General features: G+C 44.2%; 1 protein-coding gene across 1 annotated transcript in view; it reads left to right on the top strand.

Annotated features, from left to right (window-relative positions):
- The window catches only part of LOC124032433 (probable 2-oxoglutarate dehydrogenase E1 component DHKTD1, mitochondrial), a 54,952-nt gene that overhangs the window by 30,735 nt on the left and 10,949 nt on the right, over positions 1 to 13,268 (top strand). The window contains exons 8-12 of the mRNA XM_046344831.1: positions 430 to 589; positions 2,168 to 2,320; positions 9,352 to 9,436; positions 11,272 to 11,411; positions 12,824 to 12,974. Of these exons, the coding sequence (XP_046200787.1) occupies positions 430 to 589; positions 2,168 to 2,320; positions 9,352 to 9,436; positions 11,272 to 11,411; positions 12,824 to 12,974 (689 nt within the window). The remainder of the gene's footprint in view (positions 1 to 429; positions 590 to 2,167; positions 2,321 to 9,351; positions 9,437 to 11,271; positions 11,412 to 12,823; positions 12,975 to 13,268) is intronic.

Below are 13,268 nucleotides of genomic sequence, written 5' to 3'. Positions count from 1 at the left end.
GGCCTGTATACTTGATTACAGTATATCAATGGCCTGTATACTTGATTACAGTATATCAATGGCCTGTATACTTGATTACAGTATAACAATGGCCTGTATACTTGATTACAGTATATCAATGGCCTGTATACTTGATTACAGTATATCAATGGCCTGTATACTTGATTACAGTATATCAATGGCCTGTATACTTGATTACAGTATATCAATGGCCTGTATACTTGATTACAGTATAACAATGGCCTGTATACTTGATTACAGTATATCAATGGACTGACCATGAAGCCATGTTATCTAATCTTTTCAAACAACACCTCATCAACTCTAACCTTCCTAATATATAGTATTTGCTTTAGACTGTTTGCCCTTATATAGCCTTGATTAGGGAACAATGTACAAATAACATCAAATACCTCTCCTCACCCCCAGCTCCAGGAAGAGCACTCCAGACTCTTACGCTGACCAGCTGATCTCAGAGGGCCTGATGACAGAGGAGGAGCGTGTTGCTATCAGGACAGCCCACTACGGCATGCTGAACGACAAGCTGACTAACATGAACTTCTACAGCCCTCCACCCATGAACCTGCAGGTAACATGACCCTCTACAGCCCTCCACCCATGAACCTGCAGGTAACATGACCCTCTACAGCCCTCCACCCACCAGTCCTCTACCCATGAACCTGCAGGTAACATGACCCTCTACAGCCCTCCACCCACCAGTCCTCTACCCATGAACCTGCAGGTAACATGACCCTCTACAGCCCTCCACCCACCAGTCCTCTACCCATGAACCTGCAGGTAACATGACCCTCTTACAGCCCTCCACCCATGAACCTGCAGGTAACATGACCCTCTACAGCCCTCCACCCACCAGTCCTCCACCCATGAACCTGCAGGTAGCATGACCCTCTACAGCCCTCCACCCACCAGCCCTCCACCCATGAACCTGCAGGTAACATGACCCTCTACAGCCCTCCACCCATGAACCTGCAGGTAACATGACCCTCTACAGCCCTCCACCCACCAGTCCTCTACCCATGAACCTGCAGGTAACATGACCCTCTACAGCCCTCCACCCACCAGTCCTCTACCCATGAACCTGCAGGTAACATGACCCTCTACAGCCCTCCACCCACCAGTCCTCTACCCATGAACCTGCAGGTAACATGACCCTCTTACAGCCCTCCACCCATGAACCTGCAGGTAACATGACCCTCTACAGCCCTCCACCCACCAGTCCTCCACCCATGAACCTGCAGGTAGCATGACCCTCTACAGCCCTCCACCCACCAGCCCTCCACCCATGAACCTGCAGGTAACATGACCCTCTACAGCCCTCCACCCATGAACCTGCAGGTAACATGACCCTCTACAGCCCTCCACCCACCAGTCCTCCACCCATGAACCTGCAGGTAACATGACCCTCTACAGCCCTCCACCCACCAGTCCTCCACCCATGAACCTGCAGGTAACATGACCCTCTACAGCCCTCCACCCACCAGTCCTCCACCCACCAGGTAATATGACCCTTTACATCCCTCCACCCACCAGGTAATATGACCCTCTACAACCCTCCACCCACCAGTCCTCCACCCACCAGGTAATATGACCCTCTACAGCCCACCCACCAGCCCTCCACCCACCAGGTAATATGACCCTCTACAGCCCTCCACCCACCAGCCCTCCACCCACCAGGTAATATGACCCTCTACAGCCCTCCACCCACCAGCCCTCCACCCACCAGGTAATATGACCCTCTATAGCCCTCCACCCACCAGCCCTCCACCCACCAGGTAATATGACCCCCTACAGCCCTCCACCCACCAGCCAATATGACCCTCTACAGCCCTCCACCCACCAGCCCTCCACCCACCAGGTAATATGACCCTCTATAGCCCTCCACCCACTAATCTGCAGATCTGTGATGTGAAATCATTTCAAATAATTTAGCTGTGCTTGATTGAGTTTGCATCGTACGATGGAACCAATAGAATATGTTGACACCACAGGCAGATTAAAGCAAACGCTCAAAATGTGTGACCGTTTGTACCCGGGTCTGGTGACGAGCGCTCCCTGGGGTGTTGAGAAACAGAGCAGAATACATATTTCTATTGTTTGCTGTAGCAAATAGACACATACTGTTGTATTGTTGTTGTTGTTGTTGCAGGGGCGCTGGGGAGGTCTGGAGGAGCCCCAGGCCAGGGTCACTCACTGGGACACCGGGGTGCCTGCTCCCCTGCTGCAGTACGTAGGGGCCAAATCTGTGGAGATCCTCGAAGGAGTCCAGCTACACAGTCACTTAGGGAAGATGCACGTGGCGGTAATAACAATTATAGGATATATATATATATATATATATATATATATACTTACATTTGTGTGTATTAGGTAGTTGTTGTGGAATTGTTAGATTACATGTTAGATATTACTAACACGGTTCGCTACAATACAGTGCTTTTCTTTTTGTGTGAACAATTATTGTTTTTTTATTGCATATCCTAGACAATTACAGTCTCAAGATACAATACACATGTACAGTTCAATAGGAGAAAACAAACAAAGGAAAGTAAACAATACCGTACAAATGAAAAAGGACAAAACCGATTTTGAAAAACCAAATACAGTATGTTTCCTTTTTTTGCACTATTGGTTAGAGCCTGTAAGTAAGCATTTCACTGTGAGGTCTACTACACCTGTTGTATTCAGCATTTCACTGTGAGGTCTACTACACCTGTTGTATTCAGCATTTCACTGTAAGGTCTACTACACGTAGGCGCCGACTGAGATGGCCGCCTCGCTTCGCGTTCCTAGGAAACTATGCAGTTTTTTGTTTTTTTACGTGTTATTTCTTACATTAGTACCCCAGGTCATCTTAGGTTTCATTACATACAGTCGAGAAGAACTACTGAATATAAGATCAGCGTCAACTCACCATCAGTACGACCAAGAATATGTTTTCCGCGACGCGGATCCTGTGTTCTGCCTTACAAACAGGACAACGGAATGGATCGCATGCAGCGACCCAAGGAAACGACTCCGAAAAAGAGGGAAACGCGGCGGTGTTCTGGTCAGACTCCGGAAAAGGGCACATCGCGCACCACTTCCCAGTATTCTTCTTGCCAATGTCCAGTCTCTCGACAACAAGGTTGATGAAATCCGAGCAAGGGTGGCATTCCAGAGGGACATCAGAGACTGCAACGTTCTCTGCTTTACGGAGACATGGCTTACTGGGAAAACGCTATCCAGGGCGGTGCAGCCAACGGGTTTCTCCACGCATCGCGCCGACAGAAACAAACATCTCTCTGGTAAGAAGAGTGGAGGGGGCGTATGCCTCATGACTAACGGGACATGGTGTGATGAAGAAAACATACAGGAACTCAAATCCTTCTGTTCACCTGATTTAGAATTCCTCACAATCAAATGTAGACCGCATTATCTTCCAAGAGAATTCTCTTCGATTATAATCACAGCCGTATATATCCCCCCAAGCAGACACATCGATGGCTCTGAACGAACTTTATTTAACTCTTTGCAAACTGGAAAACATTTATCCGGAGGCTGCATTCATTGTAGCTGGGGATTTTAACAAAGCCAATCTGAAAACAAGACTCCCTAAATTTTATCAGCATATCGATTGCGCAACCAGGGGTGGTAAAACCTTGGATCATTGTTACTCTAACTTCCGCGACGCATATAAGGCCCTGCCCCGCCCCCTTTCGGAAAAGCTGACCACGACTCCATTTTGCTGATCCCTGCCTACAGACAGAAATTAAAACAAGAGGCTCCCACGCTGAGGTCTGTCCAACGCTGGTCAGAACAAGCTGACTCTACACTCCAAGACTGCTTCCATCACGTGGACTGGGACATGTTTCGTATTGCGTCAGATGGGAATATTGACGAATACGCTGATTCGGTGTGCGAGTTCATTAGAACGTGCGTCGAAGATGTCGTTCCCATAGCAACGATAAAAACATTCCCTAACCAGAAACCGTGGATTGATGGCAGCATTCGCGTGAAACTGAAAGCGCGAACCACTGCTTTTAATCAGGGCAAGGTGTCTGGCAACATGACTGAATACAAACAGTGCAGCTATTCCCTCCGTAAGGCTATCAAACAAGCTAAGGGTCAGTACAGAGACAAAGTGGAATCTCAATTCAATGGCTCAGACACAAGAGGCATGTGGCAGGGTCTACAGTCAATCACGGACTACAAGATGAAATCCAGCCCAGTCACGGACCAGGATGTCTTGCTCCCAGGCAGACTAAATAACTTTTTTGCCCGCTTTGAGGACAATACAGTGCCACTGACACGGCCTGCAACGGAAACATGCAGTCTCTCCTTCACTGCAGCCGAGGTGAGTAAGACATTTAAACGTGTTAACCCTCGCAAGGCTGCAGGCCCAGACGGCATCCCCAGCCGCGCCCTCCGAGCATGCGCAGACCAGCTGGCCGGTGTGTTTACGGACATATTCAATCAATCCCTATACCAGTCTGCTGTTCCCACATGCTTCAAGAGGGCCACCATTGTTCCTGTTCCCAAGAAAGCTAAGGTAACTGAGCTAAACGACTACCGCCCCGTAGCACTCACTTCCGTCATCATGAAGTGCTTTGAGAGACTAGTCAAGGACCATATCACCTCCACCCTACCTGACACCCTAGACCCACTCCAATTTGCTTACCGCCCAAATAGGTCCACAGACGATGCAATCTCAACCACACTGCACACTGCCCTAACCCACCTGGACAAGAGGAATACCTATGTGAGAATGCTGTTCATCGACTACAGCTCGGCATTCAACACCATAGTACCCTCCAAGCTCGTCATCAAGCTCGAGACCCTGGGTCTCGACCCCGCCCTGTGCAACTGGGTACTGGACTTCCTGACGGGCCGCCCCCAGGTGGTGAGGGTAGGCAACAACATCTCCTCCCCGCTGATCCTCAACACGGGGGCCCCACAAGGGTGCGTTCTGAGCCCTCTCCTGTACTCCCTGTTCACCCACGACTGCGTGGCCACGCACGCCTCCAACTCAATCATCAAGTTTGCGGACGACACAACAGTGGTAGGCTTGATTACCAACAACGACGAGACGGCCTACAGGGAGGAGGTGAGGGCCCTTGGAGTGTGGTGTCAGGAAAATAACCTCACACTCAACGTCAACAAAACTAAGGAGATGATTGTGGACTTCAGGAAACAGCAGAGGGAACACCCCCTATCCACATCGATGGAACAGTAGTGGAGAGGGTAGCTAGTTTTAAGTTCCTCGGCATACACATCACAGACAAACTGAATTGGTCCACTCACACTGACAGCGTCGTGAAGAAGGCGCAGCAGCGCCTATTCAACCTCAGGAGGCTGAAAAAATTCGGCTTGTCACCAAAAGCACTCACAAACTTCTACAGATGCACAATCGAGAGCATCCTGGCGGGCTGTATCACCGCCTGGTACGGCAACTGCTCCGCCCTCAACCGTAAGGCTCTCCAGAGGGTAGTGAGGACTGCACAACGCATCACCGGGGGCAAACTACCTGCCCTCCAGGACACCTACACCACCCGTTGTTACAGGAAGGCCATAAAGATCATCAAGGACATCAACCACCCGAACCACTGCCTGTTCACCCCGCTATCATCCAGAAGGCGAGGTCAGTACAGGTGCATCAAAGCTGGGACCGAGAGACTGAAAAACAGCTTCTATCTCAAGGCCATCAGACTGTTAAATAGCCACCACTAACATTGAGTGGCTGCTGCCAACACACTGTCATTGACACTGACCCAACTCCAGCCATTTTAATAATGGGAATTGATGGAAATGATGTAAATATATCACTAGCCACTTTAAACAATGCTACCTTATATAATGTTACTTACCCTACATTATTCATCTCATATGCATATGTATATACTGTACTCTACAACATCGACTGCATCCTTATGTAACACATGTATCACTAGCCACTTTAACTATGCCACTTTGTTTACTTTGTCTACACACTCATCTCATATGTATATACTGTACTCGATACCATCTACTGTATGCTGCTCTGTACCATCACTCATTCATATATCCTTATGTACATGTTCCTTATCCCCTTACACTGTGTATAAGACAGTAGTTTTGGAATTGTTATTTAGATTACTTGTTGGTTATCACTGCATTGTCGGAACTAGAAGCACAAGCATTTCGCTACACTCGCATTAACATCTGCTAACCATGTGTATGTGACAAATAAAATTTGATTTGATTTGATTTACACCTGTTGTATTCAGCATTTCACTGTGTGGTCTACTACACCTGTTGTATTCAGCATTTCACTGTAAGGTCTACTACACCTGTTGTATTCAGCATTTCACTGTGAGGTCTACTACACCTGTTGTATTCAGCATTTCACTGTAAGGTCTAGTACACCTGTTGTATTCAGCATTTCACTGTAAGGTCTACTACACCTGTTGTATTCAGCATTTCACTGTGAGGTCTACTACAGCTGTTGTATTCAGCATTTCACTGTGAGGTCTACTACACCTGTTGTATTCAGCATTTCACTGTAAGGTCTACTACATCTGTTGTATTCAGCATTTCACTGTGAGGTCTACTATACCTGTTGTATTCAGCATTTCACTGTAAGGGCTACTACACCTGTTATATTCAGCATTTCACTGTAAGGTCTACTACACCTGTTGTATTCAGCATTTCCCTGTGAGGTCTACTACACCTGTTGTATTCAGCATTTCACTGTGAGGTCTACTACACCTGTTGTATTCAGCATTTCACTGTAAGGTCTACTACACCTGTTGTTTTCAGTATTTCACTGTAAGGTCTACTACACCTGTTGTATTCAGCATTTCACTGTAAGGTCTACTACACCTGTTGTATTCAGCATTTCACTGTGAGGTCTACTACACCTGTTGTATTCAGCATTTCACTGTGAGGTCTACTACACCTGTTGTATTCAGCATTTCCCTGTGAGGTCTACTACACCTGTTGTATTCAGCATTTCACTGTGAGGTCTACTACACCTGTTGTATTCAGCATTTCACTGTAAGGTCTACTACACCTGTTGTTTTCAGCATTTCGCTGTAAGGTCTACTACACCTGTTATATTCAGCATTTCACTGTGAGGTCTACTACACCTGTTGTATTCAGCATTTCACTGTAAGGTCTACTACACCTGTTGTATTCAGCATTTCACTGGGAGGTCTACTACACCTGTTGTTTTCAGCATTTCACTGTAAGGTCTACTACACCTGTTGTATTCAGCATTTCACTGTAAGGTCTACTACACCTGTTGTATTCAGCATTTCACTGTGAGGTCTACTACACCTGTTGTATTCAGCATTTCACTGTGAGGTCTACTACACCTGTTGTATTCAGCATTTCACTGTAAGGTCTACTACACCTGTTATATTCAGCATTTCACTGTAAGGTCTACTACACCTGTTATATTCAGCATTTCACTGTAAGGTCTACTACACCTGTTGTATTCAGCATTTCACTGTAAGGTCTACTACACCTGTTGTATTCAGCATTTCACTGTAAGGTCTACTACACCTGTTGTATTCATCATTTCACTGTAAGGTCTACTACACTGGTTGTATTCAGCATTTCACTGTAAGGTCTACTACACCTGTTATATTCAGCATTTCACTGTAAGGTCTACTACACTGGTTGTATTCAGCATTTCACTGTAAGGTCTACTACACCTGTTGTATTCAGCATTTCACTGTAAGGTCTACTACACCTGTTGTATTCAGCATTTCACTGTGAGGTCTACTACAGCTGTTGTATTCAGCATTTCACTGTGAGGTCTACTACACCTGTTGTATTCAGCATTTCACTGTAAGGTCTACTACATCTGTTGTATTCAGCATTTCACTGTGAGGTCTACTATACCTGTTGTATTCAGCATTTCACTGTAAGGGCTACTACACCTGTTATATTCAGCATTTCACTGTAAGGTCTACTACACCTGTTGTATTCAGCATTTCCCTGTGAGGTCTACTACACCTGTTGTATTCAGCATTTCACTGTGAGGTCTACTACACCTGTTGTATTCAGCATTTCACTGTAAGGTCTACTACACCTGTTGTTTTCAGTATTTCACTGTAAGGTCTACTACACCTGTTGTATTCAGCATTTCACTGTAAGGTCTACTACACCTGTTGTATTCAGCATTTCACTGTGAGGTCTACTACACCTGTTGTATTCAGCATTTCACTGTGAGGTCTACTACACCTGTTGTATTCAGCATTTCCCTGTGAGGTCTACTACACCTGTTGTATTCAGCATTTCACTGTGAGGTCTACTACACCTGTTGTATTCAGCATTTCACTGTAAGGTCTACTACACCTGTTGTTTTCAGCATTTCGCTGTAAGGTCTACTACACCTGTTATATTCAGCATTTCACTGTGAGGTCTACTACACCTGTTGTATTCAGCATTTCACTGTAAGGTCTACTACACCTGTTGTATTCAGCATTTCACTGGGAGGTCTACTACACCTGTTGTTTTCAGCATTTCACTGTAAGGTCTACTACACCTGTTGTATTCAGCATTTCACTGTAAGGTCTACTACACCTGTTGTATTCAGCATTTCACTGTGAGGTCTACTACACCTGTTGTATTCAGCATTTCACTGTGAGGTCTACTACACCTGTTGTATTCAGCATTTCACTGTAAGGTCTACTACACCTGTTATATTCAGCATTTCACTGTAAGGTCTACTACACCTGTTATATTCAGCATTTCACTGTAAGGTCTACTACACCTGTTGTATTCAGCATTTCACTGTAAGGTCTACTACACCTGTTGTATTCAGCATTTCACTGTAAGGTCTACTACACCTGTTGTATTCATCATTTCACTGTAAGGTCTACTACACTGGTTGTATTCAGCATTTCACTGTAAGGTCTACTACACCTGTTATATTCAGCATTTCACTGTAAGGTCTACTACACTGGTTGTATTCAGCATTTCACTGTAAGGTCTACTACACCTGTTGTATTCAGCATTTCACTGTAAGGTCTACTACACCTGTTGTATTCAGCATTTCACTGTAAGTTCTACTACACCTGTTGTATTCAGCATTTCACTGTAAGGTCTACTACACCTGTTGTATTCAGCATTTCACTGTAAGGTCTACTACACCAGTTGTATTCGGCACACGTGACATAAAATTTGATTTGATTTCAGCAATATAGCGCTTTTCTAAAGCCCAAATGTAATTGGGTGACGGCAGGCCTCACTAGTGTGAACAGTGCAGTCTGTTGTTCTTTGCTCGAGCTGGATGAAACTCGCTGTTCTCGTTTTAAAGACTCTCTGACGCTCTATGAAAACAGATGTGTTTTGTTCTTCTCTCAGGGTCGCCTTGCGAAGGTGGAGAATGGAACTAATCTGGACTGGTCCACTGCTGAGGCCATGGCGTTTGGCTCTCTGCTCTGCCAAGGTCAGTCAGACTACAAAGCCAAACCAAGCTGTACTGATCTGGCCAGGTTACGTATCCACCATAGTTCTTGGATATACAGTTGAAGTCAGAAGTTTCCATACACTTAGTTTGGAGTCATTAACTTGTTTTTCAACCACTCCACAAATTTCTTGTTAACAAACTATAGTTTTGGCAAGTCGGTTAGGTCATCTACTTCGTGCATGACACAAGTCATTTTTCCAAAAATTGTTTACAGACAGATTATTTCACTGATAATTAATTGTTTCACAATTCCAGTGGGTCAGAAGTTTACATACACTAAGTTGACTGCCTTTAAACAGCTTGGAAAATTCCAGAAAATTATGTCATGGCTTTATAAGCTTCGGATAGGTAAATTGACATAATTTGAGTCAATTGGAGGTGTACCTGTGGATGTATTTCAAGGCCTACCTTCAAACTCAGTGCCTTTTTTTCTTGACATCATGGGAAAATCAAAAGAAATCAGCCAAGACCTCGGAAAATACATTTTAGACCTCCACAAGTCTGTACAAACAATAGTACGCAATATAAACTCCATGGGACCACACAGCCCTCATACCGCTCAGGAAGGAGACGCGTTCCGTCTCCTAGAGATGAACGTACTTTGGTGTGAAAAGTGCAAGTCAATCCCAGAACAACAGCAAAGGACCATGTGAAGATGCTGGAGGAAACGGGCAAAAAACTGTATCCACAGGAAAACGAGTCCTATATCGACATAACCTGAAAGGCCGCTCAGCAAGGAAGAAGCCACTGCTCCAAAACCGCCATAAAATAGCCAGACTATGGTTTGCAACTGCACTTGGGACAAAGTTCGTACTTGTTGGAGAAATGTCCTCTGGTCTGATGAAACAAAAATAGAACTGTTAGGCCATAATGACCATTGTTATGTTTGGAGGGAAATGGTGGAGACGTGCAAGCCGGTGCTTTGCTGCAGGAGGGACTGGTGCCATTCACAAAATAGATGGCATCATGAGGGAGGAAAATGATGTGGATATATTGAAGCAACATCTCAAGACATCAGTCAGGAAGTTAAAGCTTGGTCACAAATGGCTCTTCCAAATGGACAATGACCCCAAGCATACTTGTGGCAAAATGGCTTAAGGACAACAAAGTCAAGGTATTGGAGTGGCCATCACAAAGCCCTGACCTCAATCCTATAGACAATTTGTGGGCAGAACTGTAAAAGTGTGTGTGATCAAGGAGGCCTACAAACCTGACTCAGTTACACCAGCTCTGTCAGGAGGAATGGGCCAAAATTCACCTAACTTATTGTGGGAAGCTTGTGGAAGGCTACCCGAAACATTTGACCCAAGTTAAACAATTTAAAGGCAATGCTACCAAATACTACTTGAATGTATGTAAACTTCTGACCCACTGGGAATGTGATGAAAGAAATAAAAGCTTAAATAAACCATTCTCTCTACTATTATTCTGACATTTCACATTCTTAAAATAAAGTGGTGATCCTAACTGACCTAAGACAGGTCATTTTTACTTGGATTAAATGTCAGGAATTGTGAAAAACTGAGTTTAAATGTATTTGGCTAAGGTGTATGTAAACTTCAGACTTCAACTGTACCTGAGCCAGCATAGTTTGGTGTGTTTTTTTTTGGCATGATAGTGGAAACAAAAAAGGGATTGATTTTTATTATATTTCTTATATTATATTTTACAGAAATTGCTTGATAGCTTTAGCTTTTCCAGACTGAACATTTTCATAAAATGTCAATACATAGAACAACACATTGTTTTGTTGTTGTCATTTCTATGTGTAATTCGTTCATGTTTTGTAAGAATGTGTTTATCCTGTTCTGCAGGGTTCAACATTCGCATCAGTGGGCAGGACGTTGGGAGAGGCACCTTCAGTCAGAGACATGCCATGATAGTTTGTCAGGACACAAATGATATGTACATCCCCCTAAACCACATAGACCCTGAACAGAAAGGATTCATGGAGGTATTTAACACATAGATGATGACTATGTACTATTCCCCCTAAACCACGTTGTTGTCACGTTCTGACCTCAGTTCTTTTGTTTTAGTATGGTCAGGGCGTGAGTTGGGAGGGTTGTCTATGTTAGTTTGTCTATGATTTTCTATTTCTGTGTTTGGCCTGGTATGGTTCTCAATCCGAGGCAGCTGTCAATCGTTGTCCCCGATTGAGAACCATATTTCGGTAGCCTTGTTTTCCGTGTTTTGTGGGTGTTCTTTTGTTTTCCGTGTTTTGTGGGTGGTGTTTTGTGGGTGGTTGTTTTCTGTCTTTGTGTGTCTGCACCAGATAGAGCTGTTTCGGTTGTTTTCGTTGTTGTTTTGTTATTCAGTGTTCAGTTTACATTAAATAAGATGAACACGTACCACGCTACGCATTGGTTCTCATCTCCTTCCCCAGACGACAAGCGTTACAGTTGTAAAGATTCCTGTCAGTAATACTGTTGCAGGGTAGACAACTAGAATCAGCATTACAGTTGTAAAGATTCCTGTCAGTAATACTGCTGCAGGGTAAACAACTAGAATCAGCATTACAGTCGTAAAGATTCCTGTCAGTAATACTGTTGCAGGGTAGACAACTAGAATCAGCATTACAGTCGTAAAGATTCCTGTCAGTAATACTGTTGCAGGGTAGACAACTAGAATCAGCATTACAGTTGTAAAGATTCCTGTCAGTAATACTGCTGCAGGGTAGACAACTAGAATCAGCATTACAACTGTAAAGATTCCTGTCAGTAATACTGTTGCAGGATAAACAACTAGAATCAGCATTACAGTTGTAAAGATTCCTGTCAGTAATACTGTTGCAGGGTAAACAACTAGAATCAGCGTTACAACTGTAAAGATTCCTGTCAGTAATACTGTTGCAGGGTAAACAACTAGAATCAGCGTTACAACTGTAAAGATTCCTGTCAGTAATACTGTTGCAGGGTAGACAACTAGAATCAGCGTCTGGATGCTTTTTTGTTGTTGGTGCGGATGGTTGGAGGACCAGAAATATAATTATAATAATTTGTACACTGCAAATATACCACAACTAATCCTAAAAAGAGATTTGTTCTTTTCAAATACATACATTTCATACCTTGAATTACATTGAGACACGATCACCTGTATCTCTTGGGAACAGGTTTCCTATTTTAAACACATTTTTTCAACTGAATTCCTGGCGATTTTGGTTTTGTGACTAAAAACTAAAATAATAATATATAAAAATAATTTGCTAAAACTTTTCAGCAGGGCAAAGAAAATCCCTCCCGTTGCCCTACCCTGTACAACTGAAACAGTCAACATGCTCATTATAACTAAACCATTATCTTCTACTGTATACTGGTTAAACCTGTTATAGAGCGTGCACTTGTGTGTGTGTGTGTCACCCAGGTGTGTAACAGTGCTCTGTCTGAGGAGGCCGTGCTGGGCTTTGAGTATGGCATGGCCATCGCCCAGCCTAAACTCCTGCCCATCTGGGAGGCTCAGTTTGGTGACTTCTTCAACGGAGCTCAGATCATCTTCGACACCTTCATCTCCGGAGGTATGATACTCTGGTTAATTATTGGAATTAATGTCACTTCCTGTAGCTAAGGGCTATTTTTAGGTTAGCTCCTGTATTTACAGACAGTTGTACATGATGGACCGGGTTCATTCTAACTACTCGTGGTGCACAGTATACCTATCGGGATGGTTTCCTGGACACAGATTAAGCCTAGTTCTGGATTAAATAACATGTTTACCATTTGAAAGTGGTTTTGAGTCCAAGACTTGATTAATACTACATAGATGCACTCACAGATAACTCTGAGCTGTGTTTGCGGTTCCTACTCCAATA

The sequence above is a fragment of the Oncorhynchus gorbuscha genome, linkage group LG01 (assembly GCF_021184085.1).
Source record: "Oncorhynchus gorbuscha isolate QuinsamMale2020 ecotype Even-year linkage group LG01, OgorEven_v1.0, whole genome shotgun sequence".
NCBI classification, from domain to species: Eukaryota; Metazoa; Chordata; class Actinopteri; order Salmoniformes; family Salmonidae; genus Oncorhynchus; species Oncorhynchus gorbuscha.
This window is presented reverse-complemented; position numbering and strand designations above follow the sequence as displayed.